This window comes from Limanda limanda, chromosome 14 (assembly GCF_963576545.1).
Source record: "Limanda limanda chromosome 14, fLimLim1.1, whole genome shotgun sequence".
NCBI lineage: Eukaryota > Metazoa > Chordata > Actinopteri > Pleuronectiformes > Pleuronectidae > Limanda > Limanda limanda.
This window is the reverse complement of record NC_083649.1, coordinates 19,944,265-19,969,622: the sequence shown is the minus strand read 5'-3', so window position 1 is coordinate 19,969,622 and position 25,358 is coordinate 19,944,265. Positions and strand designations below refer to the sequence as shown.

Below are 25,358 nucleotides of genomic sequence, written 5' to 3'. Positions count from 1 at the left end.
CATCTGTATTTGCTGAATACAGTTAGTTTTTACTAATCATACTGAGGTCAGATGTCATCCAAAACTACTAACTTCACTAATAACCACACAGGAAAACCTTGATTATTGCTTTAAGGATAATTTTTATTAACTCACATTAGACAAGATAAAGAGGTTCCATTACATGGCTTCTTGTGTCATAGTTGTGCGCATTAATTTCTTTTTAGCTGTGTTGCTCGACACTAGTATCACCCTGGCATTTGCGTCCTTCTTTGGAAAAGGGGTAAACTTGGGAGTTGATAAGTGGGTTTTAATAGTGCAACTTTTACAGTGACTCAAGGTTTGAAGTTTATGTTATCGAGCTCTAGCTACAGCTCAGACAGAATGTTGGAAGCCAGACTGCAGGTGAGTCCGGTGCCATCAGGCTCCACATTGATCTTCTTCACGACTCCATCTTCCACCAACATAGCATATCTGAAAGAAAGGATGAAATACACACAGATTTAGGAATATGATCCTCAATGCAATCTTTTAAACATGCTGTTCCCCTTTTTTTTTTTTTAAATAATCCTTACCTCTTGGATCTCTTGTTACCAAGTGCCTGAACAATCTGATCATTGTCAATTAACAGGTCAACTTCCTAAGAAGACGACAGAGAAAGACTGATGAGCACACAGTCTCAGTGCCTTAAATAGAACTTGAATACACTGCACATTCAGTTTTTTACCTTTGTAAATGCTCCAGTAGGATCAGCCAGCATTCGAACCTGCAAAAGAAAATAGCAGTAAGCTCCATATTAATCATGAGAGCTAATCCATCAGTATGAATATCATTAATCTTAAAAGGTCCATAATAACCATATCAACACACAAAAGGTATTATTTGTGAGCTTCATTAAATTAAGAAATGCTTTTATCGTGTTTAAGCCCAGTACACTGTGATAATGTCTCACAGATGGCTGGGCCTACCCACTTAAATGGACCAGAAATAGGAGCTCCTCAATTTTATTTTCCACAAACAAACTCTGAGAGCAGGAATTATTTGCAACTCTGTAAAGCAACACAACTTTTTAACCTTCAAATAGCAGCTTCAACATGACTTTAATGGATACTGACGGAATAGGGAGAATGGTGCCTCTTTCATTCCCACTCCTCACTCTCACTGAACCTATGCTCTTATTATGTGTAACATTGGGGATCATGTTTACTGGCTCAGGCTCAGCAAGTTCAAGAGTAAGTTAAAAATAATTAAAAGTCTTTTAAAAATCAGCATTCATTTTCAATATTCAGTGAGGAAACTAAAAATCAAGAATTCTAAACAGAGTTTGTTGCATTTGTTAAAGCAGCAGCTCAAGGAGCCAGTGTACATGAGGAATATCATGAAAAGCACTTAATCGCACAGACAGTGAGCCAGGCCGAATTTACCTCTCTCTGCACTATGTCAACTAACATTGTCATTGTTGGTGATTTAAATATCCATGTCGACAACCCCTCCTGTCAGTTTGCAGCAGATTTCCTGAGTGTGCTTGAGTGTCTTGGGCTGCAGCAGCATGTTGAGGTTCCTACTCACACCAAGGGGCACACTCTGGATCTGGTTATCACTGACTCTGCTTCCATCAGTAACCTACAGGTCTATGATCTCGGTGTGTCTGACCACAAAGTGGTCTCAATGGCCTTAACTTTTATGCTGCCTACTAATAGACCTAGGCGTCAAATGTCTTTCCGGAACTGGAAAAGCATTGACTCGGCCACTATGACCACGGATCTCCAGCTCATCACCTGCCCAGCCTCTGCATCAATGGATGAATTAGTGGAACTCTACAATACATCCCTGAGAAGTGTTTTTGATCTCCATGCCCCTGTCAAGTCACGTGAGGTCAATTTCTCACGCTCCGCTCCCTGGTTCACACATGAGCTAAGGAAAATAAAAACAGCTGGACGTGCCCTGGAACGACGCTGCAGACACTCTGGGCTCACTGTCCATAAACTGGCCTATCGTGAGCATCAAAGGGCCTACTCCAACTCCCTTAAAGATGCTCGCTCACAGTTCTATTCCGGGTTAATCAATAAAAACCCTGGCAACTCCAAACAGCTTTTTTCCACCATAAGCCATCTCCTGAAACCACAACCACCCTCTTCAACTGAGGCTACAGAGGAGCAATGCAACAGCTTCATTGACTTTTTTAGATCAAAGGTCAACACCATTCGCTCTCTAATGTCCAGCTCTCCATCTCTGCTTCCCTCTGACACCAACTCCTTAACTACGAGTATGCTGTCTCCTCTACCTCTCGCTGAGGTTCAGGAGAGCCATGTTGAGGCAATCCTCAAAAAAATGAAATCCTGTACCTGTACTCTGGACCCGATTCCCACTGCTCTGCTCAAGGCACATATCCCCACTCTCAGTCCTTTCATCACCAAGGTTGTTAACCTTTCACTTCAGTCTGGCTGTGTCCCACCTACTCTCAAGGTTGCTGTCATCCGTCCCCTTCTCAAGAAACCCACCCTGGACCCGGAGGTTCTAGCCAATTACAGGCCTATCTCCAACCTTGCCTTCCTGTCCAAGGTGTTAGAGAAGGTAGTCGCTTCTCAACTTCAGGACCACCTCAAACATAACAGCTTGTTTGAAAAGTTTCAGTCAGGATTTCGTTCAGCCCACAGCACTGAAACGGCTTTGCTCAAGGTTACAAATGACCTGCTGATGACAGCCGATGCAGGATCACCCTCACTCCTCATCCTCCTTGACCTGACAGCTGCATTTGACACAGTGGATCACACTCTCCTCCTAGAGCGCCTCTACAACGCTGTTGGACTATCAGACTCTGCACTCAAGTGGTTTCAGTCCTACCTCTCTGGCAGAACTGAATATGTCTCACTGGGAAGATGCAAGTCCAGACTGCTCCCTGTCTCCTGTGGTGTTCCGCAAGGGTCGGCCCTCGGCCCCATCCTCTTCATTATTTACATGCTCCCCCTCGGTCGTGTCATCAGCAAACATAGGATGTCCTTCCACTGTTATGCTGACGACACACAGCTTTACATCAAAACTGCCCCAAACCCCTCTGCAGCCATTTCATGTCTCACCGCCTGTCTTGGGGAGATTAAGACATGGATGAGCAGCAACTTTCTCAAGTTAAACAGTAGCAAAACTGAAGCCCTCCTTGTTGGAACTCCACACCAGGTTCAGTCATCCTCCATAACTCAACTCACCTTCGACGGTCAGGTCATACCCCTCTCCTCCACAGTCACTAATCTGGGAGTTAGGTTTGATTCTCACCTGACCTTTAATGACCATATAAAAAACCTCCTTCTACCATTTCAAAAACATCTCCAAACTCCGCCCCACTTTAACCCTGTCAGATGCAGAGAAGCTCGTCCACGCATTCATCTCCTCTAGACTGGACTACTGCAATTCCCTTTTCACTGGGATCACTGGCAAGAACATCCAAAAACTGCAATTCATTCAAAACAGCGCTGCCAGGATCCTGATGAGAGTCCGTAAATATGAGCACATAACACCAATTCTCCACTCACTCCACTGGCTCCCTGTCTCAACCCGGATTGAATACAAAGTTCTACTCCTCACCTATAACTGCATAAATGGACATGCACCTCCCTACCTACAAGAACTCATCACTCCCCAAACCTCCACCCGCACCCTCAGATCTACAAGTAGCTCGCTCCTTCGGGTTCCCAACACCAAGCTCCGCACCATGGGCGACCGGGCCTTTTGCTCAGCAGCGCCCCGCTTATGGAATGGTCTCCCTGACCACCTGAGGGCAACAGAGACCCTGGACTCTTTTAAGACTGGCCTAAAAACCTTTTTATTCAAGAAGGCGTTTTTACTTTGAGTTGAGTTTTTTTAGGACTTTGTTTTTAACTATGTACTTGTGGCACTCTGAGATCCTCGGATGAAGAGTGCCTTACAAATAAAATGAATTATTATTATTATTATTATCACCATATATGGCTGCAGAGGGTAATGTTGCTCAATTAAAAAGGTACACAAGCCGTCTTCAGACATGAACTCCAGAAAAAGTCTGCACAAGGAGGTCTAGACTTTATCCGGTGTTATCAACAACAGCTCCCGAATCTCATTTTCTCTCCAGAATGACATCTTTGTCGGTGTCGTCTACATTTGAGGCTACTCGTTTCATCCTAAGATATTGTATCTAGTTTTTTTTTCAGTTACGTGCAAAAAACATTATCAACACACCCACTCGCTCTCTGTGAATCATCTGGATAATCTCCTTCTTTCTGACATTTGCGTTCTCACATACAGTCTCTGTATTATTGACGGAAATTAAGTTCAGTGTTTACAGTTCATGTCTTAATGCAGTTATAGTGTTGCTTTGACATCTAGAATGACTTTGCATTAATATTCTCCTCCCCTGAATAGTAACAATATGTGGTCAGATGTTAAATTAGAAGTTAGATTTACTGGACCTCGAGTTGCCAGCTGTGACAGAAATTGCTCACAAACAGAAGCTGTGGTCCGTACCTTGCCATCTGCTCCATGCTCCTTTCCCCACGCAGCCATGACAAATGCGTCATTGACAGAGATGCAAGCAACTTCCTGAATACCTTTACTCTTCAAGTCCTCGGCCTGCTGCACAAAACCTGGGAGGTGAGTCTGAAAGCAGCAAGAAAAACCTCAGGTCAACAGATGCGAAGGTCATTGTGTACATGACATGTCAATCAAAGTTAACGGGTGGACTCACCTTGGAACAACCAGGGGTGAAAGCTCCAGGTACAGCGAAGAGGACGCCTTTCTTCCCCTTAAAGAGCTTATCCATGGACACCTTGTTTCCAGGCTCCCCCTCCTGGACCTCCACTGCGGGGAGATGTTCACCAACCTAGTGAAGATTGAAAAGACAAGAGAGACATGAGTAAACTTACTTTACTTTTTCCACTTCTTACAGCTTCTTTAATGATACTACTCAGCATTTTCACAATAGTTCTGATATTGTGGCCATCGGCAGGATACCATTATTTAGAGATGACTATGTGTCTTATATGCAGCACAGTTGATGAGCTCAGCTTAGCAGAAAAAAGGTTCATGTAAAACAGAATTTCAACAACTCTTTAAGGCCAACATGAATTAAACTTTAGACCCGTGTCAGGTGTAACTAATTAAAAACATATATCAGAGTCTGAGAATTAAAAACACTTCCTCATAACTGACAATACACAAAAACTGGTTTCACATTGGTCTTGTTAGCAGCTTTATTATCGAATGCTAATATCTGTATTGTTAGGAAAACTACAAACACACGGAGACATTACAAACTAATTTAAAATTTGTGAAGGAAGCAGCATTGAATGAACGTTACCATAAAGACTCACATTAACATATTTAGGACCTAATTCAGATATTTATAAATACATTTCTAGACTTTTTTAAAGTGCCGGCATGAACTCAGTAAAAAGCAACAAATTAGAGCATGGATGTTTTAGAGATTAGAGGCTTGTGGATAAAGAGTGGATAATCTCAACAGTATTGATGCTTTAGCGGCGGTGGCCACTGGAGGGCGACATAACGACACACATAGAATATACAGACCTCTTGTCAAAATGGCCGAATAAATAATTCAATTAGATTCATTTAAAAAAGGGACAAGAACAGATAAATAAGGACACTTGTCACGAGGTGGGTGTTTTAAACATGTTTGAACAAACACCGAGAAAGATGCATTGAACTTTCTCCAAGTTGTGCAGTGGAAGATTAAAGATAAACCAACGAAAACACTCTGTGACAAGTGTGAACATGTAACTAGCAGAATGAAGTTTAGTCTCAGACAGAAGGAACACTACCAAGCCCACGAGGCAGCAGGTTTTATATTGTACACGCAGGCATTTGACGTGTTTGAATGTCAGTGTCGGACATCACCAGAGTATTAACAGTACACCAGCACCTCCTGTACACACTGACAGCTTGTCTGATGTTTACACACAGTGGTGCAGGAGTAGTTGCCCCAGAACTGACAGCACAGACCCTCAACTAACCACAGACTCCATTCATCCCGTTACAGTCCATCATGGCGGACCCCTCTCTCTCTCTCTCTGAGGGGCCGTTAGCTCGGGGAGCTACCCGGGCAGAGTCTGACCGTCTAACCTTCAGCTGCTTGTCAGTAATAATACACCGACACGTCCTTGACCGAGAGCCGGTCACATCCCCGGCTAACACCGGCTAGAGAGGCTCACCTTAATGGGCATGTTGACGGTAGCGGAGCGGTGTAGCAGCCTGACTGCGATCTGGACCACACTGGTTCTCTTTATGACGCTTGACGTGATGGAGAGCATGTTTAGCTTCGTGGTGCTAGCTAGCTCTGTGACGCGTGTGTAGCCTATCGGTGCTAACAGTCTGTGATGCTAACTCACTCACACACCTCCTCTAGAGTTACAGTCACTCCGCCTTCCTCCAGGTTCTGAGTTTGGCAGCAGAGAGTTAATCACACTGAGGCTAAATCTATTTACTGCGCCATCTGCTACCCAGACGCCTTATGTCTGAGGTGTGTTTGTTACACGGACTGATGAGTATATAAAGTGGTATATAACTGCAGCTGGAGACATCCATCCTTCTATACACTTTATATCAACCACAGACTGTATATAAAGTATCACTGCAGCTGGAGACATTGATCCATCTATACACTATATCCACCACAGACTGTATATAAAGTATACCTGCAGCTGGAGACATCCATCCATCTATAGACTGTATATCCATCAGGGACCAGTCTAACTCGTTTCCAGGTCTCTAATTTGGTTGGCTAACCCTTTTTGGGTTATATCACTGCCCTCTACCATCTTTTCAGTGATGTCATCTTTGCAAATTGCCATAAGAATCTCCATTTCTCTTGCTACAACCAAAACAGTGAAAATGTAATATTTCAAGGGCCTTTACTTTAAAAATTCAGATTGTCCTGATATTGTCTGGGTGAAAATATGAGGTGTGAATCGTCATTGTGGAGTGAGGTAAGTCGGTGGAAACAGGTCGTTTCTCAATGATGTTATTTTGTTGCTTGAATTAAGTATTTCTTTATTTAAAAGTGTATTCACACAGTGGTAATCAGAAATCAAAATAGTTTTGTGTGGCTTGTTTAAAATGACACATATTAGGAAAATATCACGATGCATCAAGAACATTAGAGTCTAACAATTTGACATTGTCTTTGTACTCCACAGGCTCATGGGCAGTGGTGGGAAGTTACGAAGTAGAAATACTTTGTTACTGTACTTAAGTAGATTTTTCACTTTTCTGTACTTGAGTATTTATTTTCCTGACGACTTTTTACTTTTACTCGCATTTGAGCACAAATATCTGTACTCTCTCTCTCGCTCTCTAGCTCCTGCAGTCTTTATTATTAGGGCCCAAGCACTGACAGGCACTGGCAGACGTGAAATTGTAAGGATTATTTTTCAGGCAAATTAATTGGCTTTTTGAGGGCTTTTATTAGGTGACTTTACATGATTTTTTTGAAGTAATTACTTTTATCGATTCACATTCATTTTCCCTTTCCTGCTTTGTGTCAACATCTGCACATAAATACATTACTCGAAGCAGCAAGTGGTTAACTTTTTTTAAAGAAAATATTGGAAGTAGTTGGTTTAAACAAAAACTGTTGGCAAATAGACTATCATTGGTTGACCGTGTCTACTTAGTCTTACATGTCCACGTAAACAAAACAAACAGATTTAAAACAAGTCGAGATGGAAAAACAAACAACACAACCAATAATTAAAGCAAACGCAAAAACAACTTTCAGCTAACACAACCAAAAACAAACATTGTGTAGTGGACTACTGCATATTCACGCACACAATTCATGTTTTTTAATAGACCTCGCCAGATGGAACCCTGGGTAATCAGGACCAGTTTTCCACTCACTACAATGCCAATATAATTTTTGCAAAGATATTATATATCTATATATTGCGAATTCCAATCCTTAGTCGCCCTTTGTGCTGACTCAACACAACTTAGAAGCTGTTGAGTCTTTATATATGTATTGTACAAACTGGCTAATGTGTACAACTTCAAGCAGGGTTGTGTCTCCACTTTGCCGTCCCTACAGGCAAGAGACCCTACAGGTGTATTGTCACCCTGCTGGAAACAAATGCAAACACACACGCAGGCCCATTCAGTGAAGATAGTCTAATGATAAATAAACAGGCTTACATGTAGATGCGTGGACAAGCTGGCGGGCAGATATACAGGCAGTTACAAAATACAGCTAATAGACACAAAAGAGAGAGAGAGAGAGAGAGAGAGAGAGAGAGAGAGAGAGAGAGAGAGAGAAAGAGACTTCCCTCATCAGTCACCATAGCAACCAGATGCTTCGTTTGAATATGAATCTGAAATTGATTGGCAGTGATAGCTGTGGTCTTTTTGAGTTTACCATATATGCTGTAGTTAGAGTTAATATCAGGCTTTATGTATTACTCATTCATTTAAATAGCAACATTAAATGACAACAATATCACAGGAATCGATATAAGCAGCAAAAAACACAAAACAATGGATAAATACAGAGAGAGAGTGAGACGTCATTAACTCTCTTAAACTTAAACAGCCAAAGCCAAAAACACAACAGCCAATCAGAGGTCTCCTGTCAAAGGTATCCAATCAGATTCGTCCTGTTGTCACAGCCACAGTGGAGTTATGTTGGCATGTCACTGTCGATCAAAATCAGCTTCAAACTCAAATCTAAGCATCTGGTTGCTATGGTGATGGAAACACCAACTGATGAAGGAATTATTCCCAATCATTTATTTCATTAAACCCTTTTTTAACTCTAACTCATGAAGATTATTTTGATGACTACATTTTAAATAATAATGTAATGAATATTGTTATTTAATACAATTTAATTATATGTTTAAAACTCTTGTAGTTGCTTTTGTCTTTGTGTTTGAACTAGAATAATCCTTTATTAGTCCATAGTCCCACACCTTAGTGTTTGGGTCAAATATGACCCTTTGTGACATTTGACATCAGTTTTAATACCCTAAATGTCATTCTTTTGGCCTGACACTTGATGGCTTTTCCTAAAGTCACACCAAATAAGATTGTACACTTTTTTACAGGTAGCGGGACAAATACTATCTATCTTATATCATCTTTCCATAAGTCAAATTCGATATATCATCCATCTATCTATTGAACTGTCAATCTTAAATCTTCTATCCATCTTTTAATCTATCAATCTTATATAGTCCGGGTATTGATCAATCTATCAGTTTTATATCAATTGATCTATCTATACCACCACATGCACACGTTATATAAACCATAGACTGTATATACATTTCATATTTATAGTTTATATAGTGTATGTACAGTCTATGTTATACACTGCCACTATCGTCCACTGATTGCTTTACTCTTATCTTCGTTTATTCCTGCTCAGTAGCTGCATGTGAAGTCTGTTCAGCATGTTTTAAATACTGTCCCTCATCATCAGTGAAGTCTGTCAGAATGCTAAACATGAAGTTGGAAGTTTCCACAGTACTCTTTACCATGATGCCCTTATCTAATACAAAGAAACACAAACACACTCGTGCATAAATATCCACAGTGAGAGATGAGACCAATGATATGCGGTGGTGGTGGTGGTGTGTCCGTTTATTACACAACACAAAGCACCTACAATATCCACGCCCTGTGGGGACAGAGAGCGGAGGATCTCACTTTTTTTTTCACAGTGATTTTTTTTTAATGTGGACATGTTTAGACAAGGACATCAAACTGTTTTTCTCTAAAAGGAAAAAAAGTAGCCTACACACAGAGATTCACAGCCAATATCACACACAAAAATAAAGCAGTGTCAACAAACAACAGTAAATTGAGTAAAAAATAGAATTTAATCATTTAAATAGTCTTTCAAAATACAAACATTGATTTGAACGTCTAAATAATATAACGTTAAGTAGCTATTCTTCTTTATAACTGGCAATGTTAAATGTACACTGTGGCTATACAAGGAAATGTGTGAGGTTTGGTAATTTATTGTATTGCTCATTTATATTAATGCACACATATTTAATAGAAACTACAAATGTCTGTATAATTTGAACAGCGTCACTGCAAATGATCCCCTCTTCACCGTAACCGACCGTACCGAAAATGTCTTTGTAAGCTAATGAAAAAAAGATTCACCTTTAGGAAAATGAAAAAGTTTTAAAAGCCCGACCTATATTTATTTGTTTGCTTCAGATATCTGATCACTAATAGAGAAATTAGGTTAATAAACAAATCGCAGACCAAAGACGTTTCATATTAGCTGTAACTGATGAAAATAAAAAGCAGATGGGAGTATAAGAATCAAATTTTGCCAGATAGGTCAATCCCCGCTCAGTCGTGTATCTGTGGCTGTGTGAGACACAATGAACCGTTTTCAATTTGAACTGCTGCAAGTGACCTCCAGTGTTTTCCAGCTGCACCATTAATCCTGGGGAAACCACATCAGCTGTCGGGTTGCCTCCCCAGCAGCAGACACCTTTTTTGCTTTCTTTTTTTAACCACAGGGCATCTTATAAAGTGAGATTAATCAGCCGTATACACCTTGAAAGCAAGTCAAAGACAAATGATCTCAGGCTTTAGCACAAACTGCACGACATTTAATAAACCTAATATTCAAATTTAACTGGACAAGATGAAGATTTAACACGTGTTCACACAGTTACTTGGCCACGTTCTCTTCCTCATGAGGTAGCCCCTCTGTAGCCTCACCAAGCAGCTGGATCTATAGCCATGTAAATTGATCCCTAAATGACAACTGCTTACATTAAAAAAAATAAAAATAATAAGCATTCAAAAACATCATGAATGGAAACCTTCCAAACCCACAACAGTGTCAAAATGTAAATAAAATACCCTTAAATCCTAGAAAGGAACATGTATGAAAAAAGGAGTTTTCAAGTCTTTACAAATTTGTGCACGCTGCGAGCTGCACAAATATAACTGCTCTGGGGGAATTTGTAGAATAACACTTGCTGGCATTGTTATCTTTCACTACAAACTGCATGTTTCTGTCTATTTGAATGGAACTGTACATGGCTAAAAGATTCATGGCCCTTTGGACACTTAATATTTTTTGGGATCTGATTTTGGACATCAGATTCTGTAGCTTTTGCATTGCATGTGAAGCTGAATATAAGGATTCTTTATACTGTAAGTATACAAACCTGCTGAATCACAATGACTTAAAGAATGTTGTCGGACATGATTTCAACATCCAAAAAGGAAGATGTTGCATATGTTGCATTTCATGTTGCCTCGAGCCCTTGATGGGCACTAACAAGTTCAAAGTTCAACACATGTACATACACAAAGGCGGGAACTTTTTATGCAATGATCTTCACTGCTGCAGAAAAAGCAGTCTCATCATAACCCTAAAAAAATCAAACACATGGGTTAGTGTTATATATCATAGCCCACAATTCAAACAGGTCAGACCATTATTTTTGAACAACAGACAAAAATAGTGGTTAGATCTAGTGGAGGACAGTATAAAAAAGAAAAAAGCAAATGCATTTCTTTTCTAACCACTAATGTTGCCACACTGGCTTTCACGTCAGAGCTGTGTTCTTCCCTGATCTCAGTGTAGCTCATTGGTTTTGACTGCACACGTTCACACACGCTTGTTCGTATGGAGGCCAGTTCTTTCTGTGCCAAAAGGACTTACATACAACACTGAACATATGACCTTCCGAGTTGAGCTTTTTTATGAGCACACAATCTTCATATGCAAGTCCCCTGCACTACAAATCAATTGCACAGCCTCACACAAAGAATCCTGCACCTACTATGTACACCAGTGATTCTCAATTCCAGTATTCAACCCCCAAAGTGCCATTTTTAAAAAGATTTGAAGGTTTCTAAGTCTACTCACCCGACACCCCCCCCCCTACCAAAATCAGGCTTCACTAGACTAAAGCACCTGGGGTCCTGAGAATGGAGAACTACTGATATACACACACACACACACGCACACACACACGTAGATGTCTCACCAATTTATCCACATTTTAAATTCGTGACAGACAATAATCAAGTCATTATATTGCTTTTAACATATTGCAAGTAATTCCTATGAATTTGCCTACAACGGCACACTAAAGTATAGTGAGTAAAAGCACCCCCATGTGCACATCAATCCAACACTATACTGAACCCTCAAGTCCTCTGTCCGGATATTTTGTCATGGCTTTCACAAGTAGATGCAGTAGCAGTATGTATTTTTTTTAAAGTTCAGGAACCACATGACTGCAGTCTGTTCTCAGTACCTACTGTAAGTGTTGTTCTTCAGTGGATATGCAACTGCAGACTGTGATGGAACGCTCCGCGAAAATAACTGCAAAGTATTCTGGCGTTGATGTTTAATGTTTGCACTCTGGGATCTTGAAGCCTTGAACAAAAGTTTGGCAGTTACATCTTACTCTAAGTAGCGCATTCCCACTTAGAGACAATACATGAGGTTTTTCTCAAGTAATATTCTTTTTCTTTCTTCATGTTGCCTAAAGGATAAAAAAGTACCATTTCTCTCATTAATTCTCTACCAAAACCGTCCTCTGATTCATCCTCTCTTGAAGATTACATCTCTGTTGGGTCTTTACAAGCATCCTCTTTACGTCTGCTGCTTGCGGCTCTAGGGAGAGTCCATCATGGCTTCCAGCATCTCAAGGAATAGTTTGTGCATGGGTACACCTCCTCGTGTCTTGATGCTGTAGAAAGTGGTGAGAGCTCGACCAGCAGTTTGTCGGAGGAGAGGCAATGTTAAAAGGAGGCGTCCAGCCCGCTGGCCGTCGTCTGGGCGCCGCTGACATTCCAGCTCCAGCAGGGCCTGGTGGAGAAGGTCCCGCAGCTTCTGCACAGCATCCATGTCCTCGATGTAAACAGAGTCTGACAGAACAAAAAGCAGCGAGAACATGCATTAGACTCATTTCTACTCTGCACTGGGTTTATGCCACAGAAGACCTTCCTGCCAAAAACCAGAAGATCATTACAAATATATATTTATTTGATGCAAAAATGTGTGATTATCATTGTTGCAATTCTTTGATCGTTATTTTTGGTTCATCTGTTTATCAGTCCTTTGCTATGTTGCATTGATAGCAACAAAAAAAACTGTAGGAGAAACACTGTGTAGAGCAAGTCAGTTGTGGGGCAAATACTACTGCGAAATAATTTGAAACAGAAGTATGGAAATATCACTCGAATTATGTCAAGCAGGACAGTTGGGAGCCCAGGCTGCAGTGTGTTATATGTGAGGATATGGTTATTCTTGCACTCAACAGCTGTGTGCGTATGTGTGTGTGCTAATGTGGGTAGGGGGGCTGGCCCATGCTTCCTATAAAGAGTTGTGAGGAGGTAACAGTTGCAGTGCTACACCATTTATACAGAGCAGCCAAAATGGCAAGAAGTATGAATATCTGAATACAGTATTTTAGGGCTGCAACAACTAATCGATTTAACTGATTATAAATAAAAAAAGAAAAGTTGGCAACTAATTTAGTAATGCAATTGGGGCCAGTAAACCAGCCAATCCTGTGCCTTGTTTATCTCACGTGATGTTGAGCTAAACTGTTCTCAGGATTAAACGTTTGAGAAATGGCGGAGACAAGCACAGCTAAGATACAGCAGAGGCAAGTCGGGAAAGGTGTGAGAACACTTTACATTAAAGCCTTCAGAGGCCGTTAGCTGCAAACTGGGTGAAGGTGACTTCACATGGAACAGGAGCACAACATCACCTTGGTATGAACCTGAAGATAAAAATGTCGGAGCTCTGCTTCTGTTGCCTCCTCCTCTTCTCTCAGTTTACTGGAGGATCGTAAACAACTTTAAGGTTCATACCGCAGTGATAATGTGCTGCTGTGTCATGTTACACAAGTTTTCTTTGAGGGTTAAACGTAAAATGTTCACACACTTTTAAGGGCTGTTACTTCCTTGACTCAACGAGAGAGAGGGAGCAGCAGTGGTCGAGAGACCCATCGGCTGAATGAAGAGAGGGAGCACCCAAAACGAACACAAAGTTGTGAAATAAAAACATAAATGTAATTTTTCAGATTGTTTCACAGCTGTGGTTTTAACTTAACATTATCAACATTGTCCTTCTGACTTTTACTCTGATTAGTAATAGTTTTTGTATAGGATATATATAAAATCATTACTTCATCACGTCGAAACAATCATTGTTTTAACTACTCAAAACTTTTTAAAGTGTGTAATTACATAGATAACTCATGCGTGTATGATTTCTCATTATAAATATCTACAATTCAGTTGAAATATGACATTCTGTTAAGATATCTTAAATTAAGTTTGAACTTCTGAGAATGATGCACCAGTCTGGAATTATCATCACGATTAAGTTACAGATGTCTGTAATACATATAAAACCAGCAATGTACAAGAAGCTTGTTTCTTTTTGAATAAACAGCTTGAAAGGGCCAAAAATAATCTACAGGTTAATCGATTATCAAAATAATCGTTAGCTGCAGCCTTACAATATTTAGATGCGGCTCATAATGGTGGAACTTGGAGAGCCTTGTACTTTCTGAGGTGGTACATGTTGTGAAAAATATGTGATCCAATGCACTAGAACACTTTGAGACAGTTTTGGTCTGGTCAAATCATGGCAAGTGATATGAAAACCCACAACACACATTATACCACTTGTAAAAGTTGTATTAAATAGTAAAATACAAATAGTATAATCTATACATCTGCATAATTGTTCGAGTATACAAAAACAAGTACCTGAGTTGGTCAGTGCGATGGCTTTTAGCATGACGAATTCTTCCCGGTCCACATTAAGAGAACGGAAACGGCGAGCGAGTTGACTAATTGCTCCATTCAGCTCTGTGAGTCCAGCGACGCGTGACATCTCCTCATCAAGGACAAAATCCTCTGCAAACACCACCTCGTCCTCACAGCCAAGCGAGCGGTACGCTACACCCAGTACCAACACCTCCAGCCACACCGACTGCAGCACAGACATCTGGTCTGCTAGGGAGAGCGACAGAAAGCCTGCAGGGGGACAGACAGACACACACAGAGAGGAATGTAAATCCAGCTGGCAATATGTTCACAATCTTGGTGTCAACCATCACAACAGAGTCAGGATCAACATCTTCACAGAGGCCAAATAATGGGCTAGATTCTTATTAATGCTATAGCTTGTAATACAGCAAAGAAGTGCATCACTTTCCTAACACACCACGCACGTCCGTCAATTAATTTAATTTGTTGTGAGAATATCTTTTCTCCCATAGATTCACATAGTTCCCCTCACCTGGAATGTGTTTTGCCCAACCGATGATGACGACCAGCTCGCGGTCAGCAAGGTCACACAGGGTGGTGAGCGTCCGCTGGGCTGTGTCAGGCTGCAGGGGGTCGGGCATGGCAAATAACTTCTCTGGCTCTGCCACTAAGAGGTGGGACACAATGATGTTGGAGGAACCTAAGTCAGCAAATAGACACAAAACAACGATTAATATATTGAACTAATAAAAAACATTGATCCGCCATTCATCAGCTATATCTTTATCTAAAATAAAATATATTAATTTTCTTTGCCTTAAGCAGCAATCAATCAGCAATCTACACTGGTGTTAAATGTTTTCCCTACTGCACTATATTCATGCTGAAAGTTACCATATTCACATTGATTTGTCACTTACAGACACATATTCATATATTCTGAAAGAGTTTTGCTTCAAACCTGCTCAACTACAATATGAATCAAGAGCTCCAACGCAAGTCATTTAAGATTGTACAAATTAGCTTAGTTGCAATATTTCTGTCATGTTCTGTTGACTAAAAATAAAGGAATTACTGTATAATTTTTGGACAGTAGATGGCGCTCTTTCAACTCTAATGGGTTAAAAGCCTTTTGTGTTTTCCTTGACTTCTCTCAGCACCTCATGGTTCCCCTATAAATTATATCTCACAGATGAAAAGCTCCATGAGGATGGGGACATGCTCACAAATAAACTGACTAAAATAACCAATCTTGCAGCAGCAAGACACCTCTCACCACAAAAAGAACAAACACCACTCTCATTAATCAGATGTCAAATACAGTGAAAGTGTGAGCTGACTGCCCCATTTACTGAGATGCTACAGTAACATGACACGCTCTATAACCAAGCCATCTCATTTTGCACAATTTAATCTTTGGAATAGTTTTACACTTTGTTTAAGAACAAAAATCAAATCCCACCTTTTTCACTCTCCTTTGTCAGTGGTAGAGGGGCATTCTGGTATGTTGCGTTATCCACTTCTGGGCGCCTCTTGTACTTCTGTCTTCCCCCCCGCACCCTGTCCAGACGAACTCCTGCGTGGTGAAACATGAAGTCATTAGCACACTGGAAAACAGGATAATCGCACAACAATTCAAAAGACCAACGAATGGCTCGGAATATGTAATATCACAGACTGGCTGCACAGCTTCTGCACACCAGGAACACTCACCCTCCTTCAGCATGCCTACTTTGAGGCACTTGGTGAAGCGGCATGCCTGGCAAGCCTTTCTGCGCCTTTTAGTGATCTCACACTCATTTGATGCTGGACAGCTGTATTCAATGTTACCTTTAAAGGAATATAACAGAACACGTTTATAAAATACAGACATAAACAAACATCTGAGATGAATAAAAAAACGCTTCGATCTGTTCATCTCTGGAATATTTTTTAAACAAAGTTTCCCTACACACAGAACATAAAGTGTGCATGCGTGTGCTACATGTCCGTGAGTTTTGTTTAACAGACCTGTATAAACTTGGTGTGGTTGTATTGACCGTGTTCTGAAGCCTGTTAAACAATAACACCATTAACATATGATGTGGGTTCTTGGTCACTGCTGGATTTTTATGACTTTTTAACCACTATAGAGACACGGGACAGCTCGTGGTGTTCCACATTAAAGCTGATGAAAGTACAGTTTATATTAATTTGGTTGCTGCTCAATTAGCATGAACATCATGTTGTTCTCCATTGAAATATAAAGAACGTACCAAATTAATTCACATACGTCACTGAGACAAATTACATTGCATATTTTACAACATATTCACAGATTTAATTAGTGTATGTAACTATGATCTTATGTAAGTAAATTAATGCCTTTGTGGAACACTAGGCTCAAGACTAAATGTAGAAAAATAGAAATATTAGTTTTTCCCAATTTCTTACACTATTAGTTATCATTTTGTTTCTCAAAAGCAAACAACTTACTTAGTTTTTTAAAGTTACAGGAGGTAGTAGTCACTGTCCCATCAAACATTGTTAGAGTGCTACAAATGTAAATCCCATTAAATAGTAACATTACAGAGGGGTCATGGGAGAACATGAAGTGTTCTCTGGTTGTTTCGCTGTGCACTTAAATTGTACATACCTTGGATGGTTCTCTTGAAGAAGGCCTTGCAGGCCTCACATGATGCCACACCATAGTGGTAACCTGAGGCCACGTCTCCACATACTAAACAGAGCCTCTTGGGTAACGTGCTCAGGGCGTACTTGCATCGCCCCGCTCCGTTGCCGGCAGAGCCCTCCTCTGCTCCGTCGCCGACCTCGTCTTTAAAGTGACAACGCAGCGCTGGTGTGTACAGCGGCGGAGAGTAACGTTTAGTGCCGTCTCCTCTGGTTCCGCTTTGAGACGAGTCTGACGAGGCTCCGCCGGGGCTGGTGCGGCCTCCCCCACCTCCCTCTGGACTACTCGGTTCTGCCTTTATGTAGACATCTGTTCGACGCTCCCTGGAAGACATGATGTCTGGAGGGCAAACAAATAAACAACAAAGGTCAAGCTCAAATAGATATTTTCAGTCTTCGGTATCAATCAGGTTAAAATAATTCTTATGTGAATTAGAAGTTAACTTTTATTATCTATTAGAACTTTTATCTTGGCACAGATTAGCATTTCCATTCAAATGCCCCATCATGAGCTACAGGCCCTCATGTTTACACCTGTAGTTTACCCCTGTGGGCTGATTTGAGTGTAAACACAGGGAATATAAGGAACAAAAAAAGAAAGTAATCTGAACTGGTGTCCTGCCTGGTCACTTTTCATTACAGTCATTTTTTTTTCCTGGAAGCAAGGGCTGTGAAAAGCTGTGACATTTCATATGAGCACCACAAAGGCCCTGCATGTTTCCTCTCTTCTTTAGCAGAACTTAGTATCCGTGTTGTTTGGTGCCATGTTTTCCTCAACTTTACAAGCTATCAAAAAAACAGCTTAGATTCACCATCATACCTAAAATGAAACTATTCAGTCCTTGAATCATCCCCCCAGTTTTAAATCTTTGTAGGTGACATTTACGGACTCTAAAATAGCCAAGGTGAGCAGATGAAGGTCGCCAGGCTCATAAACAGCGCCCACACATCCCTATTCTGACACATTACTATGTTGTGTCTAAGTGCGCAGGAACATAGCTGCTCGACTTTTAGTTTTTATTACAGAAACTATGACAGCTATAACAATTCTGCTTGTGATTAAATGGAAAATATGTTCAGGGCTACAACTTACAATAATTTACATTATAGATAAATGTTCTGTTTATTTTTGGATTGTTTAGTCTACAAAATATCAACAACAAAAAAATCTTAGTAATAACTGAAATGATAAATCGACTATCAATATAGTTGATTATTTTTTCTGAAGCCTGATGATGAGACGTGCATGGCAAAATGTTTTTAACATTAATGTTACACCCAACAATTATTTTCTATGCAAGGTTGTAGTGGAGTCATGGCCTCTTGAGCAACACACTCCCCCTGTGTGTGTTCTGATAGCAGGTCCAGGCGCATGTTCATGTTGGTGAACGCCCCCCACCACGCCACAAGTGATGTGATGTAAACATGACACCCGGGTGGAATTGCTAATGTTGCCCCTCTGTCCGTATTGTGATGTCTTGAAGAGCACAGCAGCACTGTAAGCACACCTGTCACCTGCCCACCATGTTCCTGATCAACCAGAAACACAGAACAGCACATGCCTGTGACCATGCAGGTCCTCTAATAGTGTGCACAGTCCACAAGTAGGTCTAAACAAAAATAGCACATTTATCTAGGCTCAGACATTGACAGGAGCACAAAACCAGAAACTCCAGATCGCTGGACGGTTCTTTGTATTTTGCACTGTTGATTCATTATCGATCTGTGTGCACTGCACCTCAAAATATTCCAGTTTTTTTTACCATCCTCGGCAGGCAGACAGAACTCATTGTGGCACCAACACAAGGTTTTCTGCTTTAGCTGTGCATTATGTTATACTTTTGAAGCAATACACATTTATTCAATTATTTGAGTATTTTTGTAATGAAAAATGTATTGAAGATCTGCTGTCGAAAGTTGTAAAAGCAGAGAATGCATCAACTTAAAACGCTTGGTATCGGAAAAAATGATCAAAGTGTCGTTAGTTTGGATCCAAAGTTGAGTATAAAGCTCCAGAGGTCCAACAATCAATCATAAACCTGAAGTATTGTGAATGGTTGGATCACCATGAGTAATTCATCTTACATTTAAGCTATGGACAACTTCCAGTAACTCCGTTCTTATGGATAATGTCTGGATTGCTGTTATTCATACATTCAGGGTCAATTTTATACAACACCATTACTCTCGAAGCTGTCTGAACTTTTTGGCTCAGGAGGTTTCCTGCAGTAATTGGACGACCAGGTGGACGAATGTTTGTGTAAGCACATTGAACACTTCTCTCCGCTGCCCAAATAAAGGTCATTACTTCAGAGTGTAGGTGTACCACTCCTGTAATTACAACCCTATAAGAAGACCCAGACCATACACTGAATAGGAAAACAAAGACAGATTGTTCATTTCATCAAACTGTCTGACGCTGACTTTGCTCTTTGCTGTTAAAGATAGCCTCCACTGTTGTTGGATTGACTTCATCAACAGCACTTCAGGGATCGGAAAAATGGGTGAACAGGGAAAGGCGGGTTCAAGGGGGAAGAGGTTTGAACCGTGGCGTGTGCCGCGTCGGTCTCCAGGCTTCGACTCATCAGTGGATACATAATTGCTGAGCCTCACTATTCGATCTTGTTCCAACTTAATAGTTCACTGTGTGAGGATGAGGAGATGGGCTCTCTACAGCCTAAATAGCCTCAATCCAGTTAAGACTGGACTGTGATTTGTGATTTTCTCGTGCTCACATACTGGCAACATCAGCTGGACTGTTAACCTAGTGTGCAGCCTGTACATTCAAGTGTTGCAATATTGAAAATACATTGCTTATGGTTGCTTCAGTCCCTCGCCAGGCCCATATTGACTACATGCATATACAGTATGCTTGGTAAACACAAGACTGGGTGAATGGCCTTATTAAATAAACCTATCGGTGTTTGGCTTAATAATTAAAAAGACTATCATTGTGTTTACTTTACGATCTACAGAGAGAGAAGATTAATCAGCAGCGTTTGTTGAAGATTCATGGAGCGAAAGTACGCATACGATTTTTGTTTTTTTCACCACAGCTCACTGAATGCATGCAAGTCTCTACACACATTAACTATTACCCGGGGTGCTCTCAGTCCTGACCTGTGCTGTCTGTCAGTTTGCAAAATTATGAACACATGATATATATATATATATATTACTCATTTGTTCATCTCTACAGTGAGACACACTAACATAATATCAGATGCAAAATATGAAAAACATCCTTATACGAGTGTGATAAAAGCTGTTCACTATCAGGCATATAAACACGGCTGCAGACCCACTGAGATAGTGATTCCTTGGGTTGGAACTTGCAAAGACAACGTGTTTTACACATTAACTGCATCTGTTATTGTTTTCCCCCTGCTTATATCTCTTTAAATGTTAACACGTTTATGCTACACATCTTGACTGGAGAGAGAGGAGCCTCTTACAATCTCATGGTCGCTGAGTTTAATGACAAGATCTTTGAATAACAACACAGAATGGAGGCACATTAAAGTGTAGTTTTAGACTTCCTCAACTAACATCCAGAGTTTGAGACAGCTCCTCACTAATTGTAAACCAAGCCAGCCTTCATCCTATTTATTGCTGCAGCAGATAACCCAGTGCCATGGTGGCTGCTTGTCCTATGCTTTTCTGTGGAGTTTGCCCTTTCTGGACTTGATTGTAGTTCTGTTGGGCAAGCGACAAGGGAGAGAGAGGGGGGGGGGGGTCACAGTCACCCGAGCCTGTCTAAAGTTTAGCTTTACTTGGACTGAGTTTTACAAGCACTAATAATTAACGTTCATTAACAATGAGAGTCGGTCTGCTGGGACTTCAGTGAGCAGCGAGGTTTCCTGAGCCATGTGCACCGATGCCCACTCTACAACATCTGCGCTGGCAAATGGGAAACAGCGGTGGTCCCTGAGGCTCGACTGTAGGACCCCCAGCCTGAATAAACACCAGTTTGCTTGTTGGTTTAGTGGAGGCAGGCTGGAGGCTACTGGTGAGAGTGGCTCATGTGCTCAGTTTGCCAGTTCAACTCGCCACACACAGTTTGCACTTACACCCCATGTTTGGAGCAGCGTTAGCTTTAGCAACAACACACAACTGAGCGGCTAGCAGCTAGCTCTGGGCTAACTCGGCTAGCAGCTCGCTAGCCCTAATCCTGAGCCGTCCAGCTCTGCTCGCTGTCTCTCTCTCCTCCCGGGGCCGAGGTTTATTTTCGTCCCGCTAACCCGGGCTAGTCTGCATCTTACCTGCCGGTGACCGTGCCAGGACTTAAAGCGTGTCCGCGGTGTGGTAACGTGCCACGGATTTGAGGGAGAAACCAGTTCGCAGAGCTGCTCGGCGCCCGGGCGCTAGCTCGTGTTGGCTGCTGCTGCTGTGGAGATGGGGCCGGGCTACGGTCGGCTTCCCCCCCCCCCCAACAGCTGGTCAATGATAGAAGGATGGAGGAGCTGGGGCTGGGACACATTAGTGCAAGGAGCAACTCTGCGTTATCTGACTGACAAACGCATTTATTTATTCATTCAGTCTAGGTTTGAATGGTATTACTTCATATGATGGGGGGAGGGGCATCCTCACAGGTATATTTACTAAAGGGGAAATATGTAAAATCCCAATTTGCAAACTCTAACCCTTTAATAAAACCATAGTCAGAACTACTTGCGTACTATCAGCAAATCTAACAACCAGATCCTTATTTGGACGTGCACCAGATTACTCACACAGATCTCTGTCCCCTGAAAAGACCAGATTTAGTTCAATCTAGATCCATGAATTGTTCCCTGAGAAATCAGTGAAATGCCATATCTCACAAAGTTAAAGATATGGCCCGTGATATGAATCTGCACCAAAATTGAAAAATTATGAATGGAAATCTTCGACTCACGTGTAACTGGTCCGTTTTCCATCGTTGTTTAGTAAATTAATAAATTGTGGGCATCAAGCTTGACGCTAACGAGGATATAGTTTCATCGGTGGTTGTTTGTTTGTTTGTTTGTTTGCAGGATAATGCAAAAACTATTGAACGAACTACCACTTGATGGTAGGATATGGGTCAGACTCAATAATCCATTACATTTTAGTGCCGATCCACCGATTTATTTTCTTCACTTTCTTTAACATAGGTTCTAGGGATTTTTTGAAACTGTCACTGCTTTAACAGGAAGTAATTCACGTATCTTGATGGAAAAAATCTGGCACATTTAGGGAACTGATGAAAGATATTTGTGTGTGAAATTTAGACTGTTGGGCCATTGCAGATGTCTGTGCTCTACTGCTTGTCACCCTAGTCTGATTTGATTTTAATCTTGAAAAGAAATTGCTGCAGAAAACTTTAAAATGTCCCCTCTATAGTGCATATCATCCAGATAAACATGCTCCTCAAAGTCACGACTATTATCAGAGCCCTTCAGACTGATGCCTTCAATGCCCTTTTCTGCTCACACAAGAGTTTGCACATTCTGCTTCAAGCTGAGGTCAATCCTCTCGCTTATCTATCTTGTCCCTCATTCATCCTTTCTTTCTGTCTTTAGGGCAATCACAGCCCTTCTCAAGGTTTCAGTGTGTCAAAGCCCAATTATTTCAACACAACAGACCAAAAGACATACTGCATGTGAGCTGCAGCTGGCCACACAGCTGGTCCTGCTTTTCTCAGACAGTAACGTGTCCTTAGAATTATTTGATTGCAAAAATTGTTATATCCAATCACAAGGCCACTCTTAATACTTCAGCTGTGAAATGAGAATGCCTTTAAAAAAAAATCTGTGTTCTCCTTCCAGATCCCTCATTTGACTACGAGTATTTCCTACAGACGACATTAATAATGTCACCCAGAGTCATTACATTACAAGAAGGAACGAGGATCCTGGGCTGCAATGCACAAATAACACACATAATCCAAATCGAAGTGTAATGGCATAATATTTCATCAGCATAAAAGGTGATGTGGGAACATATTACCTGTTTGGTGAAGTGTAGTAAAAGCCTGTATCTCCCCCCTCACTCCTGGTGGTGGCCTAATGAAGTGCTATTGCTTGGGTCTGAAGTCTGCAGTTTTCAGGACACCTGGGGAAATATAGGCAAAGGGTTTTAAGTTACAGAGAAATCAAGATGATACATGCACATGCTAAACCTTCCATTTGTGATTTTAATGTGCAAATGACGATGATGTCTCAGAAATAGTTGTAGACATTATCTCATTTAAAAGCAGTGCCACCAATCATAAGTGCCAGAGAAAACCTCTTGAGTTTGTTTCCTCTAATGTACGTTTTGTGTGAAATGCTGACAGACTTTTCCTTCCAAAAATACATAACCCACTGTATGTATCCAGATTACTGCCACACACTGCTGGAGTACCCTCCCCCTTACACTGCGTGACACACTCCAAAGGTCACAGCCGCAGGAATGCTTGAAGGACAGACGAGTAGAGCCAACACCTTGTCTCTTTACTCAAAGTCATAAGCAAAGTTTGGTGATAACTCTCTGTAAATAATTAGAGACCAGAAAAAAAATAGTACACTAAAAATTATTTTAGCGAGCCTTTAAACTTTAACCATAACTGTGTGTTTAAACATTTAGAAAGCAGATATATGCCACATTGCAGCAAAGGAGAGTAAAGTGGGTTTTTAAGGACTTTAACCTTGAGGAACAAGACTGTGATATGCGCAAATAAACTGAGATGAAGTAGTCATATCTTTTGGAAGCGATCACTTATATTTTTTAAGCAGCATTTGAAAGGTTAAAGGTTTAAATCTAAGCTGATTGTAACAGCGAATGGCATAACTCATAACTCCTTATAATAAATATCATAAAAATACTATTATTGCACATTAATAGGCTCTTGCTTTGTCGCTAATGGTTTTACATCATCTTGTCACAGTTTTTGGTTAGGGGGGGGGAACCAGTGGTCTTCTGTCACTGACACCGAACGCATCACACTGACTGTACCTAATAAAAGTCAGTTTGAGGAGGAGGAGGTGGGTGGGGGTGTGGGGGTGTGTTATACACGGCGACACCGTGGAGGCGGCGAGAAGCAGCACCCAGGGGTGACCTTGCCCGCTGATCTCGGGTTGGTTAAAAGGTTAATTGCCAAAGTGGATTAGGCGTTAAGATCGGTGATCTCAATCCTGGTGCAGCATGGCTCGGTGACTCGCACAGTTCAGTGTGTTAAGACCAGAATGGAGATTAACTCAGGGGGGGTGCGGAGGAGGGGGCGGATAGAGGTACAGAGAGAGAGAGAGAGAGAGGGGGGTACACGGAGAGGAGAAGTGTGCACAGCTGAGAGAAGTGCGTCCGTGCATGTGCCACACACAGGACAATTACGCACTGCATCCACAATCCAACCAATACACAGCCATGCATCACATCTCTCTCGTCCTGCTGGTGTTTGACAGCACGATGAGGCTTGAACCATCATTTATTCAGGTAGTTTATTTATGTAGGTATTTGAGCTGAGCATGACGCATGCGTGATGCACGTCATTACACAAAACCACTCAGTATTTATTCCCCTACACAGCCAACCAATAACGTGGCCACGCAAACTTCCTTCTCCAGAAGGCGGATCGTGAACGCACCAGAACCGAGACAGCTGACATGTCCACCGAAGCAGTCCGGAGCCTGAAAGCACCACATGCAGTAACATGGACAACACAGAGAGAGAGCGAGAGAGAGAGAGAGGACACTCACAGTGACATTTAAAAACAAGGCAGGGTCTTCTTCTTCTTCTTGTGCCTGAAGTCAGTCAAGTCTTCACGGCTGCCAGGTCCTCCACAGAGGCTTTAACCCGGGTTAATGGCGCTGTCCGTGTGCGAGCCTCTCCGGGCGTCTCACGCATCACACCCCCCAACGTGCCGCTGTCATGAGGCGGTGACGGAAGCAGCAACAACCGGCCACACTCCCGGGATCTTGTGTCGGTGTCCGAGCCCCCGCTGCTATAAT

General features: G+C 41.5%; 2 protein-coding genes across 4 annotated transcripts; both read right to left on the bottom strand.

The window, feature by feature from the left end:
- Positions 1-102: 102 nt before the first annotated feature.
- On the bottom strand, positions 103-6,365 carry prdx5 (peroxiredoxin 5). Its single transcript, XM_061085582.1, has 6 exons — positions 6,177-6,365; positions 4,694-4,828; positions 4,474-4,605; positions 707-745; positions 555-619; positions 103-453 (listed from the first exon to the last, which is right to left on the bottom strand). Exons 1-6 carry the CDS (start codon positions 6,273-6,275, stop codon positions 348-350), a joined length of 576 nt encoding a protein of 191 aa, XP_060941565.1. The 5' UTR covers positions 6,276-6,365; the 3' UTR covers positions 103-347.
- Positions 6,366-9,581: 3,216 nt separating this feature from the next.
- On the bottom strand, positions 9,582-25,358 carry esrra (estrogen-related receptor alpha). 3 transcript variants are annotated; one of them, XM_061085568.1, is made up of 9 exons: positions 25,107-25,358; positions 23,380-23,484; positions 17,375-17,749; positions 16,750-16,791; positions 16,453-16,569; positions 16,202-16,315; positions 15,272-15,439; positions 14,737-15,006; positions 9,582-12,879 (listed from the first exon to the last, which is right to left on the bottom strand). In XM_061085568.1, exons 3-9 carry the CDS (start codon positions 17,742-17,744, stop codon positions 12,626-12,628), a joined length of 1,335 nt encoding a protein of 444 aa, XP_060941551.1. In that variant the 5' UTR covers positions 17,745-17,749; positions 23,380-23,484; positions 25,107-25,358; the 3' UTR covers positions 9,582-12,625. The 3 variants fall into 3 exon arrangements, with proteins under 3 accessions (XP_060941551.1, XP_060941553.1, XP_060941552.1); XM_061085570.1 differs by lacking the exon at positions 16,750-16,791; XM_061085569.1 differs by lacking the exons at positions 23,380-23,484; positions 25,107-25,358 and adding an exon at positions 21,672-21,782.

Coding starts and splice junctions, on each gene's coding strand:
- prdx5 (XM_061085582.1), bottom strand. CDS start 6,275: ATGCTCTCCATCACGTCAAGCGTCATAAAGAGAACCAGTGTGGTCCAG. Junction 4,829..6,176: donor CCGTCAACATGCCCATTAAG/GTGAGCCTCTCT, acceptor AATCTTCACTAG/GTTGGTGAACATCTCCCCGC. Junction 620..706: donor CTACTGGAGCATTTACAAAG/GTAAAAAACTGA, acceptor TCGTCTTCTTAG/GAAGTTGACCTGTTAATTGA.
- esrra (XM_061085568.1), bottom strand. CDS start 17,744: ATGTCTTCCAGGGAGCGTCGAACAGATGTCTACATAAAGGCAGAACCG. Junction 16,316..16,452: donor AGTAGGCATGCTGAAGGAGG/GTGAGTGTTCCT, acceptor TTCACCACGCAG/GAGTTCGTCTGGACAGGGTG. Junction 15,007..15,271: donor TTGGGCAAAACACATTCCAG/GTGAGGGGAACT, acceptor GTCCCCCTGCAG/GCTTTCTGTCGCTCTCCCTA.